We start from the raw sequence: 22,536 nt of genomic DNA on the forward strand, positions 1-22,536 counted from the left end.
AATTTAAAGTTAATTTTGTTATACTGTATGTATATTTCTACTCTTGTTTAAAGTATTTTGTTTGTGCAACTCATTTGAAATTATAGTGTATAGTTGAGAAATACAGATTAATAATTAGTCATCTATGATAATCAAACTTATAGTAATGTTAGTTAAATTTCCTAGGTATACACAGATATATTTCAATTAGGTAGGTAATTTTCAAACACTTCAAAGACCTACAGAATGTGGCATTTAAAAATTTTTAAAAACGTAGACCTTCTGGACAGTGAGACATGTCTACTTCTGGCATCACTGATTTACTTCAAAGGGGTGGATGGGCATTGAAGACACTCCATATAGAGTTTATCTTCTTCTTGGCAAAAATAGCCATTTGGGCAAGAAACTGTTCTTGCCTGGACTGCTTGACAAAATGTTGTATTGACTGGACATGTAGGACCCATAGAAAAATGACCACTGAATTTGTCAAAATAAGGTGAAATGGTCCTTCATTTTCCAGCTTCATAGAGGAGACTGCCAGATACTCTATAGGACACAGAGAGAAGTGACTGAGAGACTCTAGACCTATAGGCTGAAGATAGATGCTCCAACACTGCAGAGGAACTTTGGGTGACTGTCCAGGCAACCAGCTGTCTCTGTCATTTCCAGAACTTTGGAAGTTGCTTACAATGCATTTCCTGTTTATTTGGGTAATATTATGTCCTTCTGGGGTCTTTGATGTATTTGAAGATTAGATAGCTATAATTTTCCTTGGATAATGATAGATATGAAAGTTTAGACTCATAAATATAGTATAGATAGAATATTTTCTTTAATTTTGCCAAATACAAATAGACTAGAAATTGTAACTGTAATCCTTGCTTGATAACTGTTCTATTATATGTAATTTTACTATACTAAAGTTAAAACCTTCCTTTTTGATTAGACAGAAAAGGGGAAGTGCTGTGGGATGTCGTTCTGTATGCTATGAATATGTGTTGCTCTGATTGGTTGATAAATAAAACACTGATTGGACAGTAGCCAGGCAGGAAGTATAGGTGAGCAGATGAGGAGAATTCTGGGAAGAGGAAGGAGTCAGTCAGGAGTTACCAACCAGACACAAAGGAAGCAAGATGTCAAGGCAGAACTGAGAAAAGGTATCAAGCCACGTGGCTAAACATAGGCAATTATTATGGGTTAATTTAAGTATAAAAGCTAGTCAGTAATAAGACTGAGCTAAGGGCCAAGCAGTTATAATTAATATAAGCTTCTGAGTGATTGTTTTATAAGTGGACCATGGGATTGTGGGGGCCTGGTAGGACCTGAGAAACTTCTGACCATGTGTGTGTATATGCACACTCTGAGAAAATGATCTTCTGTAATTTATCAAATTTGCATTTTATGTGGTTTTCTTTGTGTGTGTTTGTGTTCTTGTGCATGTGTGTATATGTTAGTGCATGCCTGGAGACTCAGCACTCATCAGTTACTCTCTAATTGCAGGGAGTTAGTTCAAAATATTTACAAGTCATGGTTTCTAAAACATTCACTTAATTTTTGAATGCGGCCTTTGTGTGACTCTGAAATTGCATGATGAAGTTTTTGTTGGGATATATAAGCTGTAAAAGGATTTGAGAGGATGGAACAGTGAGAGAAAACAACATGAGGGAACAGCACGATGAGAACAAGATGAGAGAATAAAGAAATGAAACCACCAAGAGAATATGTGTGAATGTTTATCTTCTCTAAAACCGCTCCAACAGAAAAAGTTTAAGCTTCGCTGATGCTTCTAAGCTTTGCTGATGCTGTGACTTCCTGCAAACCCTGTCTGCAGCTTTGGGGCTGGTTCCCCATGGCTTCAATAAGTGCACATGCATGTAGACACCATAGGACAACTTCAAGTGTCATCCCTCACATACTATCCACCCCATCTCCACTTTCAACAGGCTGTCTGACTGGTCTGGAACTTGCCATGGATGGAGACTGGCTGGTCAGTGAGCCCAAAGGTCCACCTGTCTCTGCTTCCTGGGTGCTGGGATTACATGTACCACCTATCCCAGCTCTTTAAAAAACATGGGTGTGGAAATAAAACACAGGTCCTTGTGCTTGTAAGGAAAGGTCTTTACCAACTGAGCTACCTCCATAGCCTAGTTTGTAGTGTTTCTTACTATTTTCCTCCCCTTTTGCAGGACCTTTAGTGACATCCAATTTCCTTCCTCATATTCATAATTTGTTATTTGTCAGTCTTGTTAGGGGTTTGTCAATTGCTCTTTTGTAAAGACCAGTTATTTTACTGATTTTTTTTCCTGTCAATTTGCTGCTTAAATTTTATTAGTTTCTATTATCTTTATTGTTACTTCTCTTCTTGTTTGGGGGCTTTTCCCCCTCTTCCTTTATAGGTTATTTTCTAAGATTTTAAACTACCTTTATTAGTGTGTGTGTGTGTGTGTGTGTGTGTGTGTGTGTGTGTGTGTGTATGTAGGCTAGAGGATAACTTGTAGGAGTCAGTTCTCACTGTCTATCATGTGGACTTCAGGGATGGAACCTAGGTCATTAGGCTTGGTTGCAAGTACCCTTACATTGACCTGGCTCACTGGGACTTCTGTTCACAGGTATTTAACTCTATAAATTTCCATTCAGTACTTCTTTAGCTGCATCCCATAGATTAGATATATTGCAGTTTCATTTTCACAAACTTAAATATAATAGCTTTATGTTCTTTGAGACTACCTCTAACTCAAATTATTCAGAAGTGTGTTGTTTAGTGTTTTTCAAGTATTTGGTTTTATCTTATATTGTTTTGTTACTTCTAGTTTAATTCTACTGTGACGAGAGAATTGCACTTTGTATTGATGATATTGCTTAAATATATTGAGTTTTGTCTTAAGACCTATGTGTGTTCTACATTTGAAAAGAAAGTATGTTGGGTTACTGTTGGATAGAGTGCTCTATAGTTACCAGTTATTTTTATTCGGAGCTCTTTGATGTCTTTACATATTCTGCATCAGCTACTAGTGTGTGTGTCTGGTTCTCCCTTCCAATGTTGCTTCACATATTTTACAGTCAGTTCGGTAGCACTGTGCATATACTTAAGGTTGCTATGTAGTCTTAGTATAGAGGGTTTTTAAATCACTATACAGATTTCTTCTCTGTCTCTGAAACTCTTGTCTGAAATCGGCTTCATCTGAAATTAACTTATCTACTCTTATTTTTTGTCAGTGTTTGAATATGTCATCTTTCATCATTTTATTTTTAGCCTGCCTACACTGTCATATTTGAAAGCATTTCATGTGAACTGCATGCCATTGAACAATGCCTTAAAATCTATTTTGTCAATTTCTTTCATTGTTTTATTTAAACATCTGGGTGTGATGATGTACACCTAATTTCAAAACTTGGGTGACCAAGGCAGAACTACTTGAACCCACAAGTTCAAACTGATCAAGGAAATATATATAGCAAGACTGAATCTCAAAACCATTTTTAAACTTAAGCTGTTTACACTGAAGTACTACTGATATGTTAGACTCAAGCCTGCTTATTTTTCTTCCAATTTCAATGCCTTGAGTCTTGTCTGTGGCCTATATGTCTTTTCCCCTCCTCTCTGAGTAACGTTAACTTTTTAAAAAAATAGTTCTTTCCTTTCTTCTCCCTCTCTCCCTCCCTTTCTCTTTCTTTGGCAATGTCTTCTCTCTATCTCAGGCTAATCTCAAATACACTCTTCCTGCCCTACCCCCTTGTATTCAAGGATTACAGGCATGACCCCCAAACTCAACTATCTGCAGTGGTTTTTTTTTTTGTTTGTTTGTTTGTTTTCAAGACAGGGTTTCTCTGTGTAGTTTTGGTGCCTGTCCTGGAACTTGCTCTATAGACCAGGCTGGCCTCGAACTCACAGAGATCCGCCTGGCTCTGCCTCCCGAGTGCTGGGATTAAATGCATGCACCACCACTGCCAGGTTCTACAGTGTTTTTTTAATGTACCTTTTTGAATAGCTTTTTGAAAGGTTTGTATGTACTATGTATGCCGGATATAATTATGTAGTTCTGGTCCAGTGTTTCTTGCGAGCTTGAGGGAAACTCAGAAACCTTCCTCCTTCCTTTGTGTCTGTCTCCTTAATGTCTCACATTTATAACTGCCTTAAAAGTTTCCTTTACAAACATCAGTGTTACACAATCTTTGCCTTAACAATCAAGTATAATTTAGAAAAACAATATTTACCTGTATTTCTGCTTATCATTTCTTTTTTCCTGATATTCCTTTTGTAATCTATTTGTTAATGGAGAAAATCTTTTGAGGTAGTCTTGTAGTCAAGAGTCTCTGAGGTTTCTTCATCCAATTGCTTACTGATTTCTGTTTTTCACAGGACACAGCCCTTTAGTCTGACAGTTCCTTTTCCACAGCTGACAGCAGGGAGTCACTTCTCCCTGCTCACATGGTTCAGACTGCTCTTCTACAGGAAAGATGTGAATTTCCTTTGGCTGATTTCAATATTGTTTTCTGTAGCCAAAATCTGGTATATCACTAATATCCTCTTAGTGATTTGCTGAGGTTTCTGATTGTGGCTTTAAGAGTTTTTTTTTTTTTGCCAAATTTCAAGCTTTTCAGCAATTATTTCTTCGAATTCCTTCAGCTTTATCTGAAATTCTGATAACATGGACAATAGACCCTATTTTAATCATCCTACAAGTTCCTCTATTTAGTCTCTTTCCTCTGTGCTGTTCAGGTTGAATAATTTCTATCTCTCTCGTCAATCCTTGGACTCTTTTTTGTCATGCTGCTGTGTCTGTAACTGAGCTTTTTTTTTTTCTTCTAGTATTGTATTTTTTAGTTTAAAAAGTGTCATTTGGGTATTTTTAAAATTACCTTTCACTTCTCTCCCTTTTCATTCTCTTCTCCTTCCCCTTTTCTCCCCTCTCTTGTCTGTTCTTCTCTCCCCCTTTCTCTCTCTTTTCCTCCCCCCATCCTTTCTTGTTTTCCTCTCTGTGCTCTCTCCTAGGCCTCTCCTCTTTCTTCCCTTCCTTCTTTTTCTCCTCTCTCCCTCTTTTTTCTTCTCTCTGCTCTCTCCATACTATCTTTGGACCCTCTCTCTTCCCCACTACAGCTTTCTGTTTTCTTTATTTGTTCCAGGTGTGTTTGCTGAAGCATTTTCATCATGACTATTTTAAGATTGAGCCAGAGAATTCTAATTTCACAGACAGCTTTGTATCTTGAAACTACCTTTTAAAAATTAATTTTTAGATCTTCCTTGTTTTTTTTCTTGAAAATAATTTATAAAGTACATTCTGATCAGTTTTCCCTCCCTTATCTTGTCCCTGATGCTCCCCACCTCCCTACTCATCCAACTCTTTAGAAAACCAACATGCCAACAAAAAGCAAACAAACCAAAATAGAACAAAGCAAAAACAAAATTCCTAGTTATTAATATGACAATTCATTATTATTACTGATTAAAACATGCATATTTTTCATATTAAAAGGCTCTAGATCTTATTTAAATCTTCTGTTTTTAGTTAGCATTTTGTCACTCTGCACCAGAAAGAGAAGTGGGAGGTAAGATTCCATTATTGAGGATGGTGGTGCACTCCTATAAGCCTAGCACCTGGGAGACTCAGGTAGAAGGATAGCAAGGTAAGGCTAGCCTATGATATACAAGCAAGCCCTTTGTCTCAGAACTAACAAACAAAACAAAATAACAACAAAAATCACCCCATTGTTACTAGATGAATTAGAAGTCCATGTTCCCCACATGGAGTCTGTCGACATCAGAGGTTTCTAATTGCTGTTGGACAAGTATTCTATCTCTTTAATTAGCCTCTGCTGACACTGTGAGGTGGCTTTATTGATGCTGGGCCTTGGTGAAAGTTCCTAACTCTCTAGTAGGCTTCCACTGACACTAGCCCAAAGGGGAGAGAAAGAGGAAACTCATTTCTGTCCAGTGGGTATGGAAGTGTAGAGTCCCTATGTGGTTTCCAGTATCTTTTGGGGGAAAGGTGACCTTTACAGACCAGTGTTAAAATTTCTGATTTCCACATGTTCTTCCTTGATACTACTAGGACACAAATGTCTCATTATGCTTCACACGAGTGTAGTCTACACTTGTCACATAGTATCTGCTTACATAGGCTGGCATGGGGTCATTGTTATCTACGGTATTTAGCTGAAGCAGAACGGTTATTGCTTAATGATTTTCTGTTCTGTTAGGCTGCATTTTTTTCTGATCCTTTGGGTGTATAGCCTAGGCTTTTATTGGCATTTTTGTTCACTTGTTTATATTCATGGGTATTTCCAGACTGCTGTCTTCATCAGCTCCAAGTCTTAGATATATGAGTTAAAAAGTAAAACCAGAAATTTGCCACTGTGCCATTATCTGACTCTTCAAATTCCCAGCTACTCACTATCTTTTGGAGTAGTCTTATTTTTGTTTTATCTGTAACATCCCAGGGTTTTGACAGGAGGATTAGAGAAAACAGATCAGGGCATCAAAATGTGAAAAGTCTAGTTATACTCTGATTTACAAAATCCTTCTTAGGAATCTTTACTGCTACATTAAATGGAATGCCAAATATGGATTTATTCTTCAGTATCCATACTCTGATGAGTGTTTGACCAGATGTAAATGTAAGGCCTTACAAACCATCTCAGTACTTATCAACTGTAATCCACCCACGCCCTATTCATTTTGGATTAAGAGTGAACAGACAACCACAATGCTAATACTATAATTATGTGCAGAGTGTCAGAACTTCCACCTGACACTTCTACAAGCTGTTTTAAGCATTTCAGTCTCTCTGTGCTCAAATGTACATATTCATTTCAAACACAGCTTAGCAAAGTGAGCTCTTGTTTCTTGCTTACCCCTTATGCTCACTTTACTGTGGATTAGGACCTATAGTAACAGTGTGGAATACTGCTGTGCCAGTCAAACCAAGAATATATAGAACAGAGAAAAGACATCCTGAAAGACAGCTCTAAAACAAACAAAAGAAAACAAAACTAAACATACACAAAACCCACAACCAACCTGATAATGTTTAAATATGCAGTGAGAGCCTATCTGCTAAGAATGTTCTTGTTGCTGCTTTCCTATTGTTACTGCTCCTTGCATACCCACAGCAGATACTTCCAGGGCTTTTTGCTGTAGGCACAATTTGATTGTACACCAAGCATAGGGCTTCCAATAGTCTAAGTAACTATGTGACCTCCACCTATTAGCACAGTTGCTAATCATCTTTCTCTAGAATCCAGAACTGGGAATCAGAGATAGTGAGTCACACTTATAAACAAACAATTTACATCTTGTAAGATGCAAATCTGCAATGTGTTGTGGCCACCTTCTACAGAGAGGTATAAACAGAACCTAAAGTGTAAAAGCCCTGGAGGATTTCTCCTCCCCAGTTCCAGTCCTGGATAATTGCTTTTCTTTTTGTTTCCACAAATCATCTTGAATTCTCTTATAATTCTTCCCTCTTATTATTGTTATAACTGTGTGCTTTTAAATTAATCTATTTTAGATTGGTTTTGTTATTTGTAAACAAAGAGGTCTAGTTGCTATAGTATTTGTCAACACCTTCAGCCTCAGGCCTGTCCACACTGTGGGCATTTCTACATTTGAAGTATGTAAGGACTCTTTCATTACATCAACTAGAAAATAATTACCTAGGCCTTTTGCTAACTCTAAGAGTCTAAATTTCTCAGGCTCTTTGTCAATATCTATTGCATTTTGTAATTAGTTTTCCTGATTTGTAGGTTCAAAAAACATTTTGTATGTGTTTACGTTTGCTGCCATATGCATACCCACCATGTGTGTGCAGGTGCCCACAGAGGCCTGAGAGGGTGTTAGATTCCTGGAATTGGAGTTATAGGTAGTTGTGAGCTACCATGTGGGTGCCGGAAGTGTATGTGGCTCCTCTGCAAGAGCAGCAAGCACTCTAAACTGGTGAGTCATCTCTTCAACCTTCATTTATTATCTTTAAAAAGGATATTATTTTTTATTGCATGTGTATCTGTATGTCTGTGTGGAAATGTGCCTGTGGAGACCAGAAGAAAGTGTTCAATCCTCTGGAGCTGGATTATGGGCAACCAGGAGCCACTATGTGGGTGCTGAGAACTAAACTTCAATCCTCTGCATGAGCAGCATGCCCTCTTGGTCACTTAGCCATTTCTTTAGCTCCCTGATACATACTTTTGCTGATATTATACTCTATACTTTGTTTGCCTGCCTAGATTCACTTTATTTTTTCATATTTTAGCTGTATTATTGTACTCAATTCCTGTCAAATAGGGCCTTTCCCATCATGACTGCTACAGCATTCCACTAGAAATCACCACCAACTGCCCATTTTTATATCCTATTGATTTTGATGATTATACAGTAAAGGAATTAACATCACCAAGAGGAACATTATTCTTCACTAATACCCATTCAGAAATAATCATTCTTGAGGATATGTGCTTCTAGGGTTTTTCTTCTAAATTGTATTTGAATATATATAATGCATGCATACATGTAAACATAATCATACCAAATAAAATGGGTATATAACCCATGTTACACACATATATTGTGAACATCATTTCCTATTAATATTCACTTGCAATATTGAAGTACTACATAATATTTCATAATTAATTTAAACTATTTTTTATTCTTGAACATTTATGTTCTTTAATTTTTAACTCCTATAAATAATACTGAATGAACATTACATATGTCTTATAATTCTTATTTAGTTTTTTCCTTAAAATCAACTTCCCAAAGTGGAATTTGTTTTGTCAAGATGGGTGGTGAGATGGTGGCTCAGGAGCATGTGTGAGGCCCTGGGCACAACCCCAAACCCCACAAAGAGAGTGAGGAAGAAGGGAGAACAACGTGAAGTCAGGAGTTTTCATTTATACTGTTGAAATGCCTTCCAGAAACTACCCACTTGTGTCCCAGTCAGGGAACAGATTCTTCCAATGAACAGCAAAAAATTAAAGGGTGTTTCATCACAGATTTAATATGTAGTTTTCAAATTAGCAAGACTGAACATTTCTAAATGTCTGTTGGCCATAGTACTTCTTTTGTGAATTGCTTGGTTATAATTTTTGCCTATTTTCCCATTTTTAAAATCTCTACAATTTTCCTTAGTTAATTTGTAGGCATGTACTTAGGACTTTGGAATCAAAGTTTTTAAGTGTTTAAATCCAAATTCTTCTACCTATTGTGTGGCTTTGAAATAGTTGTTTAATGTCTTTGTATCTTAATCTTGCTATATGTAAAATGTAAGGAGCTCAGTTTGTCCTCTGGGGGGTTTTGTATCTGCAGACTCAACCAAGTACACGCTAGAAATATATTTAGAGCTGAGATTAGTTATATCTAGGGATGGGGAAACTGTAAATATGAGGCCCTGCTGGTCATAAGTATATAACTTATCTAGCACATGGGAAATATTTTATAAAATGTTGTCAATAATACTATTATATTTGTTATTTTCAGATTTTATTATCTTTACTTTTATTTATGTAGTTTTCCTTTGTGCCTTGGAGATAGTTCTGTTTTTCATCTTTAAAAGAAACAGTCTTATTATTACTTTCTGCTGAGTATCAAATAGTTGAAGTAGCCAAGATTCATTATTTAATCCTCCTCCCCTCCTTTAGGAGCATAAAGTTTTAAAGTATCAGAAAATTGTGAAATCATGCTCTAGTTACATCTTATTTATGTACACTTACTTTATAGATACAAACTAAAGTATTTTATGCAAGTAATAGGTCAAATAATGCCTAATAACTTAATCCTTTACATATCTGGTATGTAATTATGACTTTGGGTTTTGTGATATAGTGGATGCTATTTTTAAAAGCCTATGTTTGTTTCTAAAGATAATGAACTAACAAGCTGTATAAAACCATATTAAATAGTAAGGAATGGGCTTGGGGGTGAGTTGGAGGTAGAACACTTGCATAGCAAACATAATACGGTCCTGGGTTTGTTCCCCAACAATACATAGCTAAGCAGGATGAACACCATTGACTTACTGATGTTGTTGGAAGTCGGCTCCTGGATTGAAGAGGTCTTTGATTTGAGTCGATTTTATGTTTTTAGAGGATTCCACGATAGGGAGTAAATACTGTAATATCTCCTGAGTTTGAGCTATTCTTTTATCCCTGTAGATTCTTTTTTCATCATCTGTCCAGTTTGTCCCAGTCCTCTTGCTTTGAAAAGATGTGCGTCTTTTTGCTTTCCTTTTCAATTCATGTTGTGACTCTAGGGAGCAACCACAAATATATACATATATATATCCAGACATGTGAATATATTCATTCAGCAATTTTGTCTTAATCCAAATGCCGCACCAGGAGTTTTATCTGTGGGTCTTTGCTATCTAAAATTTATGGTTTAATGACAATGGGTAAAAAATAAGTAAAATACATAGTATGTTAGGTAATAAAGTTTACAGCGTAAAATAAGGCTAGGGAGGGAAATGGAGAATTCTGGGGGGAAGATGGTTGACTTACATATTCAAAAAGTATTAAGAGAAGGCCTATCTATGACTCTGACATATCATAGGAGTCATGGATTAAGCCAAATCGGTATCATGGGAAAGAACACTTCAGACAAAGGTAAGTTAAGTGCAAAGGCTCTTACTAAGACAGGAATATGGTAGTATGTGAGGACCCCAATATGGCATCAGTGGCTGAAGCAAGTGAATAAAAGGGAAGCTATAAATTCAGGTAGCAGCTTGATTTTGGCAATATAGGACCTCACAGGTCAGTGGTTCTCAACTTTCCTAATGCTGTGACCCTTTTTAATACAGTTCCTCATGTTGTGGTGACCCCCACATTGTTACTTCATAACTGTAATTTTGCTACTGTTATGAGTCATAATGTGAATATCTGATATGCAGGGTATCTGATATGCAACTCCTGTGAAAGGGTCGTTTGACCACCCTCAAAAGGGTTGTAACCCAGAGGCTGAGAACCACTGTCATAGGCCATTGTAAGAACTGTGAGTGTTAATGGGAGGGCTTTGGACAGAGATGTGCCAGTCTGAGATCTGTTTTAATAAGATCATGCTGGTTGTTGAGTTGGGAATGGCATAAACTGGACAAAGGTAGACAAGCAAGGAGATCGCTTGTAAGACTCCTGAAGCAATTCAGGTAGTGGAGGTGGTTAAAAGGGTGAGAAGTGGGATGGAGATCCTGGGTATGTCTGGACTCTCTAAAGAACTGGACTGGGGTAAAAGAATAAGACAAGAATAGTGTTTGCAAAGCTTCTGATCTGAGGAAAGGGAAGGAGTTAGGGGACACTGTAGAAAGAACATGTTAGAAATCCTTTCTTAACATAGATATGGAAGAAGTGTTAATTGTGATATTAGAGTGCAATAACTTTATCTATCTATCTATCTATCTATCTATCTATCTATCTATCTATCTATCTATCTATCTATCTATCTACTTATTTATTTGAGACAGGGTTTCTCTGTGTAGCCCTGACTCTCCTGGAACTCGCTCTGTAGACCAGGCTGGTCTCAAACTCAGAGAGATCGACCTGCCTTTGCCTCCCGAGTGCTGGGATTAAAGGTGGCCCCACCATTGCCCAGTGTAGTAACATTAAAAAAAATGTTTATCATACCCTATAGCTTTTAGCCTGTTATTAAAAAATGAATATCTCCCAAATCAGAGAAAGTAACAAGTATTGTTAAGTATTTAGAGAATTTGGAATCCCTGTGCACTGTTGATGAGGATGTAAAATGGTGCAGCTAATGTGGAGGATTTATCATGTTTCCAAGTGGATTCCACCAATCCCAAAAGAACTGAAAACATGGCATAAAAGACACATCTGTCCCCACATGTTCATAGCAGCATTATTCGCAAAGTGGGAGCAATCTAAGAGCCCATGAATAGATAATAAAAACACCATTTATCAATATGATAAAATATTGACTTAAATCTTGAAGTCATGGTGCTAAGTAAAATAATAGCCACAAAAAGACAAATACTATATCTGTTTTCTAAATATTTAACTTCACCCATATGGAATGTCTAGGTACAATAAGCAGAATAATTTCCAGGGACTGAGAGAAGGAAAAACAAAGAGCCATTTAATGTGCATAGTTTCAGTTTTTTAAGATAAAGCATTTTGAAGATTGTTTGCAGAATAAGTGCCAAAGAACTTAACTAACCTGTACCTTTAAAAAAATAGTTGAGAGTAAAATTTAAATTACATACAATTTATCACAATTAAAGTAAAGTCATCATACTTAGGAAGAGAGTGGATAAGACCTGGAAGGAAGGCTGCCTATTAGTCTTGTATCTTAAAGAAAGTGGCAATATCATTTATATTATAATATGTAAATTGTTATTCAACAGCATAAGGAAAAGTAAACCACATTTAAAATTAAGTCAAGAAAACACACTGTGCTTCATTGTTTCTTAAAGTGATTATCCAGTTAGAGATATATACTAGATTATTTGCAGGTAAAATTATAATTTGTAGAATCTGCTTTAAAATACTCCAGGAAAACCATGGTGGGAATACAGATAAAACAAAAAAGCAGGAAGCTAATAAAGGAGGGTGGTGGGCCCAGTGAGTTCATTATTCTGTACTCTACTTTTATGTTTGAAAAATTCTCTAATGAAGTGTTTTTAAAATAGAGCTGTCTACTACCAAAAGGAAAGTAACAGAACACTAAAGCACTCACGAAATCCAGCTGGATCTGAAAGATAATGACTACAATATCTGTCAGTGCTGACAAATGAACTTGTATAGAGAATCTCTAGAAGCCACTATTAGGCTGCTGAACAGTCACTGGACACATACTGTGGTATCTATCACTTTGGCTAGTTGGTAATTAAATATGGAAAACATAATCTTTAATTTCATTATGTTGGGTCAAGACTAGAGAGCAACTAAAGCATCAATGAAATTCTATTTTTGATTTGTGTGTGTGTGTATATATATATATATATATATATATATATATATATATATGTATGTATGTGTGTGTGTGTGTGCGCACATGTTTATGAATATGTGTGTGTGGTGCACTCACACATGTATGCATGTGTGGAGGCCAGATGTAGATTTCTGGTATCTTCTACTGCTCTCCATCTTATTTTTGAGACAAGGTTTTTCACTGAACCTGAAGCTCACTGATTCAGGCAGACTGGCTAACCAGAGAGCTCCAGGGATCTGATTGTCTCTGTGATCCTCTCATAATCCCCCCTAAACCACGTGCTCAAGTTACAGGTGCTGCCACACTTGGCTTTTTACATGGGTATTGGAGATCTGAATTCAACTCTTCAAGCTTACCAAATGCTTTACCTACTGAGCCATTTTTTCCAGCCCCCAAAATGTGTTCTTATAGGAAAAGTTAGGACACTCAGGTTATAGATAGGTACTTCTAGGGAACTTATGGATGGGAACAAAGGATAATGGATGAGGAAAGATTCCTAATGCATATATAATTCAGCAGGGTCTTAACAGATGAGAACAAGCTGGCTAAGTATAGTAGTGATCTAGATTAAAATATTTCAAACTGTGAATTATATGTAATATGGGGTCATGAAAAGTTTGGCAACAGCATAAGATTTCTGAACATGCAAGGACCAAAAATGCATTAAAAATCAGATGCAAAATGAATCTGAGGTGTTTCTGGCACCACTCACCAGTGTTACACTGTGTGACTTCACTGAACTCTTGGTTCTGAACACTGACCATGTGCATGCCAGTATGCCATGTATCACCAACAAACTCTGCCTGAAGCACTTTAGCTCAGATTCAAAACTGTTGTATGTTACAAATTAGTGTACACACAAAGTATTCTGTTTTTACAGAAATAAAATAGTTTAATTATAAAAACTAAGACTTTTAATATTTTCCTATCATCATTCCTCAGCATATAAGTATCTAATATATTTTTGGGTTATATTATGTCAGGTAATAAAACACATTCATATTATTATGCAAATTTGTTTTATTGCTATTATTTGTATGTGTCAGATATACACGTATGTACAGGTGCATGTGTACGTGTGTGCATGAATGTGCAGGTAAGAGAACACCTTTGCCTGTCATTCCTCAGGCTCCAACTTTTCTTCTTCTTCCTCCTCCCCCTCCTCCTCTTTTCCCTCCTCCTCCTCTACCTTCACCTTCTGCTCACTCTTTCTCCTCCTCTTCTTCCTCTTCCTCCTCTTCATTTTTGAGACAAGAGTCTTTTGCTGGCTTGGAATTCACCAGGCAGCTAGGCTAGCTGGCTAGTCAGCCCCAGGAATCTGTCTTTTTTTGACTCCTCTACTGGCATTACAAATGTGTACTACCATGCCTGGCTTCTTGGTACCAGCGTTCAAATTAAGGTCCTTTCCCTTGCAAAGCAAATACTTTACTGATTGAGCATTCTCTCCAGACAATGTTTTCTATGGTGATATTTTATTTGTACTGAAATGTGGTATTTTATTTGTATGCTAATAAATAAAGTTTGCCTGGAGATCAGAGGAAATAGCAAGCTGCTTTAAGTAAACACAAAAGTCAGGCAATGGTAGCGCATGCCCTTAATCTGATCACTTGGCAGGCAGGGTCTCTATGTGTTCAAGGCCCTACTAGGGAACAGAGCCAAGTGTGGTGACATACACCTTTAATTCCAGTACCAACCATAGAGACCTGGTGGTCTGTACAGACAGGAAGTGACAAGGAAGTGAGGTAGCTGGGCTAAGAACCAATGAGAGGGCAGAACAGCAAGGCAATAAAAGCCTGGGTAGACAGGAAGTTGTGGCATTTTGGAAGTTGCAGAGCTGGTGAGGTAAGGTTGGTTGGTGGCTCTTACTATTTCCCTGATCTCTAAAGCTTTCACCCCTATATTTGGCTCCGTGTTTTTTATTCAATAAGACTGATTAGAAATTCAGATACAGTTTTCATCTTTAATAAATGGTAAAATCATATGTACATGGAACAATTGTTTTGAAATAAATTTCATTATAATTTATTATGCATAACTTTTGAGTTGTATATCTATTTTATAAACCTTGGATCATGTAAAAGTTTCTCAGGTGAAAGGGGCCATGCATGAATGGAAAGTTTAAGAAGACCTGATCTATATAGAAGACTAACATGGCACATTCAGAACAGCACAAATTTGTTTTAGAATGAATGGTTAATATGTCAGGTAAGTGTGATAAAGTTGCTCAAAATTAGAAGATTTGTTTGCAACAATAATATTTTCAGCAGCTTCTCTGAAACAGGAATGCTTTGTGATTAGAAAATGATTAATGCATATGTTTGGAATTGAATAACTCAGAACACTGAAAATTTTGTTCAGGGACGTTATATAATCAGTTTACATTTTTTAAATCAAGCTGACAGCTGAAGGATAGGATAGGATAAAAAATGAGATGAGAGTTGTGGGGACAAGTTGGGAAGTAACTTGCTGTGGAATAGAAGATATGTTACTGTGATTGGTTTAATAAAAAGCTCAACGGCCAACAGCTAGGCAGGATTTTTCAGGACAGAGAGAATGCTGGGAAGAAGAGGGTGGAGATGCTGAGAGACGGAGAACAAGCAAGACATGCAAAGGAGAGCTAATAGCCATGAGACATGTGGCAGCACATAGATGAATAGAAATAGGATAAGTTATAAGAGCTAGTTAGAAACAAGCCTAAGCTTTCATAATTAATAAGAAGTCTCTGTGTAGTTATTTGGGAGCTGGCAGATAGGACAGAGAAAGACTCACAATAAACAGTGTCCAATGTGGGGGCACATATTTCCACATAAGATCTGAAAAAGCTTAACAAAATAAAAAAGGTTCCAAACACACAAAAATGAAGCCAAACGCAGCTTCCTAGTCCTGCAGTCTCTCATGTAGGCCACAGTACTGAGACACATCTCCTGGCCACTGCTTGAGGGCTTGAGCAGCCAGCATACCATGAGCTAAGCTGCATGGAGGTTTATATTTTGCTCATGCAGACAGAAAAAGTTACAGATATGCAGTAAAGCAGATCCAGACAGGAAAAAAACCCACCCCTCTAAACAGGTTACAGTGTGTTTAAAAAATGTATATAGGCTTAAAAAAAAGAAAAGAAAGGGGGTATAGACAAGTCATATAGAAAATAGTTTACAAATAATAAGATAAAGTCTTTAAAAAAGAAAAATAAAATAATATAAAAAGGACAAGTAAAGACAGAAAATACACAAAGAGTCTGGATCCTGTATGGTGTTATATTGACTTTGAATTTTTTGATTGCTGATGAACAAATAATAGTTGCTGAGAGACACTGGATTATAACAACTACTAAAATAAATCAACCTATATATTCTTAAAATGTCTTAACTTCAAAATGGAATAAATATATGTTACGTTGGGGAAGAGGATATGCTTTTGTTTCCACAGAAAATGAAAGGCTGTGGATTCATTCAAGGTTGATAGAGATCAGACTTCATTGGGGGAGACCCCCTGAAAATCCTGGCTACAGACATAAAGAAATAAACCTAGAAAAACTATAAGACAGGTGATGTATATTTTACCTGCTCCAACATAAAACAAAAAAAATCATCTTTGGCTGACTTGTGTACAATGCACAGTCTATACCTGTGTTAATGTAGAAATGTATATTACCTTTGAAAGTTTATGTGCTTTCAGAGCCAAGAGACCAGACACCAATGAAAATGGGTGGCCCAGGTGATCCTGTCTTCAGAGTGCCTCTGTTGCAGTTTCTTCAGAGTTCTACATCCAGAACAGCTTCAAGGCTGCTGGCTCAAATGGTCCACCCTCACAGATTACTTCAGTCAGACTTCAGATAAGCCCTACATTTTGCCATCACGCCAAGCCTATACAACAGTTAGTTCTCCCAGGACTTGAACATTATCCTAATTTTCTCAGGGTCCCCCAAAGATACCAATGCCCGCAGATACCTGGTAGCAGTCTAGAGAACACAATGACCACATTTCCAAGAGGTGGAATTGGTGATTTTTGCTCATTCAGTGTGTTATGGATGTTTGTCATCTTTTTGGGGAGTTGGTTACAAATTGTTATTGGTCATGGCCAGAAAAAATGAACAAAAGAAATTAGATTCCAGAGTCTCTTTCTGAAGAGAAAAGGGGGGGGGGGGTAAGATATAGTATAGAAATGATTGGATAAATGGGTAGATTGCTGAGTCTACTTTTGAACAACTATTAACCCAAAATATTTTACTTTGGTATGGATTTTGATATATTGATACAAATTTAAAGTTATTTCTGTTATACTGACTGTATGTTTCTACTCTTGTTTGGGGTATTATACTTATGCAGCTCATTTAAAAATGAAATGTGCCAGGCCGTGGTGGCGCATGCCTTTAATCCTAGCACTTAGGAGGCAGAGCCAGGTGGATCTCTGTGAGTTTGAGGCCAGCCTAGTCTCCAAAGCGAGTTCCAGGAAAGGTGCAAAGCTACACAAAGAAACCCTGTCTCGAACCACCCCCCCCAAAAAAAAGTATAATGTATAATTAAGAAATGTAGGTTAATTGTTAGTCATCTATAATAATCAAACTTGTAGTCATATTAGGTATGTTTTCAAGGTTAAACAGATATATTTAGATAGATGGTCTTCAAACCATTCAAAGACCTACAGAATATGACATTTAAGATGTTTAATAACCTGAGGCTTTTCATGATAATGAGACATATCAGCTCCTGGCAGCACCAAATTACTTCAGAGAAGATGATGGGCATTGAAAAAACTCCATATGGAGTTTGCTTTCACTATAGCAAAGCTAGCCATTTGGGGAAGAAACTACTCTTACCTTGACTGCTAGTAGTATGCTGTACAAACTGGACAAGCAGGACACACACACACACACACACACACACACACACACGACTGCTGAACTTTGCTGAAATAACGTAGGGCAGTCCTTCAAAATTCCTGCTTCACAGACAAGTCTGTGAGATATTCTAGGCCCGTAGGCTGAAGATGGGTGCCCCAATGTTGCATAGGAACTTGGATAACTGTCCAGGCAGCGAGAGGTCTCTGTTGTTTTTGGAAGTGGCTTGCACTGCACTTCCTATTTACTCAGGTAATATTATATCCTTCAGGGGTCTTTGATGAAATTGAAGACTAGGTAGTTATAGTTGCAGTTTTCCTTAGTTATGATAGAAAGTAAATTAGGTACAAAACTTTGGACTCATCAAGAAAGGATAGATAATAGAATATTTTATCTAAATTTGCCAAATACTAAGGGACTGGACATTATAAATGTAATTCTTATCTGATAATTGTTCTTATTGTTTATAGTTTTAGTCTGTTAGAGTTAAAACACTTTCTTTTTATTTAAAACAGTGGGAAATATTGTGGAATATTTCTTTACACTATGTAAAAACATGTCACAGTGACTGGTTTAATAAAAAGTTAAATAGCTAATAGCTAGGCACGATTTTTGGGACACTGGAAAGAAAAGGCAGAAATGCCGAGAGATGGAGAATAAGCAAGACATGCAGGAGGAGAGCTAACAGCTATGAGCCATGTGGTAACACATAAATTAATAGATATGGGTTAATTTAAGTTGTAAGTTAAATTAATGTAATGGATAGTTCTATCCTACCCTCCAATTCCCAAATAACCACTCAGAGGCTTAATATTACTATGAATGCTCAGCCCATAGCTCAGGTTTGTTACTAGCTAACTCTTACATTTTAAGTTAACCCATATTCCTTATTTACACTCTGCCACATGGTGGCACCTTTATTAGCATGGCACATTCATCTCCTGCTCCCTCTGTGTCAGGCTGGTGACTCCTGACCCCACCCTTCTCCTTCCCATCATCCTTAGTTTGGTCACCCCACCTCTACTTCCTGCCTGGCTACTGGCCAATGAGTGTTTTATTAAACCAATTTGAGTGACAAATCTTTACAGTGTACAAGAGAATTATTCCACAGCATATAAGAGCTAGTTAGAAACAAGCCGAAGCTATCAGCCAAGTTTTAATAATTCATAAGATGTCTTTATGTGGTTATTTGGGAGCTGGCAGGTGGGACAGAGAAAGACCAAATATAGTAAATGAAGGAATTCAAGGGACAGGGACAAAGAGGATCTGAATTAAAGCAATAGTATGAGGATAGAGTGAATAGACCTGGGAGAATCCTTAGGCATAGGATGAATAAATTTTCATATTTTATTGTTGACACATAACCAGGGATTCAGAAGATTAGGGTATTACTGAGATAAATAGATGATGGCAATATACTGACTGAGATGTAGAATGCAGGAGGAGAGAGAAATTATCAGTATGGTAAGGTAAATAGAAATACTCAGGGACCAGGTTAACAAAATGGAGATGCTCAGCAGACAGTTAAGTATAGAACTGGGGAATGGTTGAGATTGGAGATATACAATTATAATGGTTGGTTTTTGACTGAAGACATGTACAGAGGACAGTGCTGAGAAGGTAAGTATGAGGGGAGAAGAGAGATAAAGAATAGAAGACTTAATGTTTAGATAGACATAGCATCCTCTATGGGCTCTCTTTCACATATTTCATCAGGTTTAATGAGCAGTCAGAGGAACTGAAATAAAACAGAGTAATGACACAGAAAATTTAAAGAGCTCAATGAATCAAGAGAGTTTACAATATGCTAGAAATAATTAGGAGTAAAAAAACTAGTGTAGTAAGGACTGATGGCTGTGGATATAATCATATCATTGATATTCCGACACTGGAAACCAGACTGTAGTAGGTTGAGATGTACACACAAGATGATATGAGGATGGGGCTTATTGTTTACTGATCATAAGGAAGGTATGAAATAGTTACTAAAACTATACCACTAAGGAAATTGCTCGGCATGGGTTCAGAGCATTCCTTGAAAATTAATCTTAAAAAAGGATATTCATTGATTGATATGAAGTTAATTTTTTTTAATTGTAGGAGTTGAGGACATTTTGCCAGATCACCTTCTAGGTGTGTGTTTGCATGTGTGTGCACATGCATGTGTGTGAAATGTGAATTAAAGTCATCTATTAAGAATTAAGAACTCTTTAATCTAGTACGTGGATAGGGAAAGCCAGATAGATTCATCTAGAATTAGAGTTGCTAACCTAAACTGAGTTAGAGAAACAGTTCTAAAGATCTTGATTGCTAAGTTCATTCCAGATATAGTCAAGTTGACAACCAAGAATATCTATCATAGTTGGTGTGCAGGCAATTAAACAATAAAGAATGAATGGAATGTATTAAGAGATTTACATATGATTACAAGAGCTGGAATATAAATTATACCCCTTAAGTTTGGAATTGGGTCAGCATAGGTCCCCTATCTGCCCAGCTCTGCTTATATTTACATGCCTAGATTCTGACTTTCAGTGCCATCTGATGTGACTACAAGCACTGAATAGCCTCCCACCGAGAAGATGAAGAAGAAACTGTCTACCAAAAGAAAACAGTAGGGATTATGGATTTCTATGAGTAACAAACTTGATGGCATTTCTGTTACATATAGTGCAGATGAATCAGATGTAACTCTCATGGGATGATTTTAAAAATCTTTTTCTTGGAGCTGGAGAGATGGCTCAGAGGTTAAGAGCACTGGCTATTCTTCCAGAGGTCATGAGTTCAATTCCCAGCAACCACATGGTGGCTTACAACCATCTATAATGAGATCTGGTGCCCTCTTCTGGTGTGCAGGCAGAACACTGTATACGTAATAAATAAATAAATAAATAAATAAATAAATAAATAAATAAATAAATAAATACATCTTTAAAAAAATCTTTTTCTTAAGAAAAAGCAACATGACTATTAGTAGAAAATAAAAGAACCCCAGAAACAGTCTACAAATAAACTTTAATTCATAGGTGTGAGGGCTTAAGGCAAGGGTAAGTTATTGGCATTTGTAGGTATATTCTTGTGGACTTCCTTTTTAAAAACTTAAGTATTCCCCAATGGAGAGAGGACAAAATGAGAAACCCTTTCTTCAACCCATCGTTCAGCTGCAACCATTTGTTTTCCTTTTTGCTACTTAGGCCTCACCAATACTTATGATATATCAATGATATTAGAAAATGTAGTTATAGAGTATAAGCAGAAAATATGTGGAAGTGAAATATTCCAAAAAGGAAATGACTTCTGGGTGCCATTACTTATTTCCAGAGCTGGATAAGTAGAAGAGAGGGTAATGCTGGAATACAGTATTTGTGTTGGTCAAGTCTAAAGAAAAGATGTCTTAGACATAAAACTGTTTGCCAGTTTCTGTTATCAATTTACTTCTCCACTCTGCTTTGGTGTGGGAGCCCACAGAGGTTTCCTTGTGAGATCTGACTTTGCTTTACCCAGAAGGGCTGCATAAGGGGATGGATTGACTATGCATGTGGTTATCAGGTGTTTGGAAGGGTCTGCACTTGGTTGTGCTAGGGGGACATTTTTTGCTCCACCCCTTGGCATTCCTTTAAAAAGCCCTTTAGAAGAGACAGAATGGGCTAGTGAATTGGGATCCAGGCCCTCTCAAGGCTATCCTGTGTTTCTATCTGTTTCTTTCCCCTCTATATTTCTATCTAAATCTCTTATCCCTCACTCCTCAAGAGTACCCTGGGGGAAAAAAGTGGGAGTGGGTCTCCCACAAATGGCGCCAGAACAGGGACCCAGGGACTTGGTGAAAGGGGTGTCAAGGGATGTCGCGGGTGTAAGGTATGCCAATAAGAAACTGATAAAAGTGATGGTACTTTATTCTCAGGAGTGAAGGTTGGGTGGTAGAATGCCAAAGTTGAAAAGTGAGACTGAAGTGTATATTTCTTTCTATCTAGGTTTCTTTCTTTCTCTCTTTTTTAAATCTCTATCTATAAAGATTAAGGAAAAATATAAGGTAGAATATTGGAATATAGTATAGAATATAGAAATATTGGGTAAAGAATATAGTTGAAGGAAAAATTTAGGATAAGATAAGCAACAAGACAGAGAAACTATGCCCTTGATTTTCCAACTATGAAGCTATTAATGCAAAATCCTGGGGAAGAATCAGAAAAATATATCAAAGATGAGAAAAAATGAGCAGAAAAAGATTCCTATGGAAGCTTTTGGCCTGGAGACAGCTTAGAATCAAGCCCTGAGAGAAAGAGAAAGAATTTTTCCCTGAGGTGGTTGTGGATAAAATAAAACTTCGCTCCACTGATGCTGCCATTGTATGAAAACATCGTACCATCAGAATTAGTCTCCGTTTGGCCATGAAGCCAAGGAGAACAGAGGTCTTAGGAAAAATCTTATTAATCTCTCTCTAAAAAACTAAAAGCTTTTCAGACCTTTCTTTTCTCAGATTTTTTTTCTCTTTCTGTAAGAGCAAAAATTTAACTCACCTGGAAGTAACATCTATCACAATGAGAAAATCACCTGTAATTGCTCTAAGAAAAAACAAAACATCTCTTGTAATATGGCAAATCCTCTCTGCTAGTCCTGTCTCCCCTTCCAGTCAGTATTTTAAAAAAAGCAGCTAGGGGTAGAGCATTTGAAGAGGCACAGAGGAGGCGCAGGTATTGCAAGATGCTTGGGTGAGCCATACTGCAGGAGAAGAGAGGGTCCTGAGCCACACACAGCAGGGGCATCAGGGATTCTGCATCCTGGAGGAAGG

At 37.1% G+C, this 22,536-nt stretch overlaps 1 protein-coding gene across 29 annotated transcripts in view; it reads right to left on the reverse strand.

Annotated features, from left to right (window-relative positions):
* Agbl3 (AGBL carboxypeptidase 3) overlaps positions 1–22,536 on the reverse strand; it is a 104,338-nt gene that overhangs the window by 24,607 nt on the left and 57,195 nt on the right. For 27 of the 29 annotated variants that reach the window (XR_013049755.1, XR_013049760.1, XR_013049757.1 and 24 more), the window contains one exon: positions 9,991–10,219. Coding sequence is in view for 10 of the 29 variants with exons in the window: in XM_042273036.2 (XP_042128970.2) it covers positions 9,991–10,219 (229 nt within the window). In the remaining 19 variants the exon portion in view is untranslated. Of the gene's footprint in view, positions 1–4,194; positions 4,427–9,990; positions 10,220–22,536 lie in introns of all 29 variants that reach the window. The other 2 variants (XR_013049752.1, XR_013049751.1) reach the window with 1 other exon arrangement.

This window comes from Peromyscus maniculatus, chromosome 3, assembly GCF_049852395.1.
Source record: "Peromyscus maniculatus bairdii isolate BWxNUB_F1_BW_parent chromosome 3, HU_Pman_BW_mat_3.1, whole genome shotgun sequence".
In the NCBI taxonomy this organism is placed as follows: domain Eukaryota; kingdom Metazoa; phylum Chordata; class Mammalia; order Rodentia; family Cricetidae; genus Peromyscus; species Peromyscus maniculatus.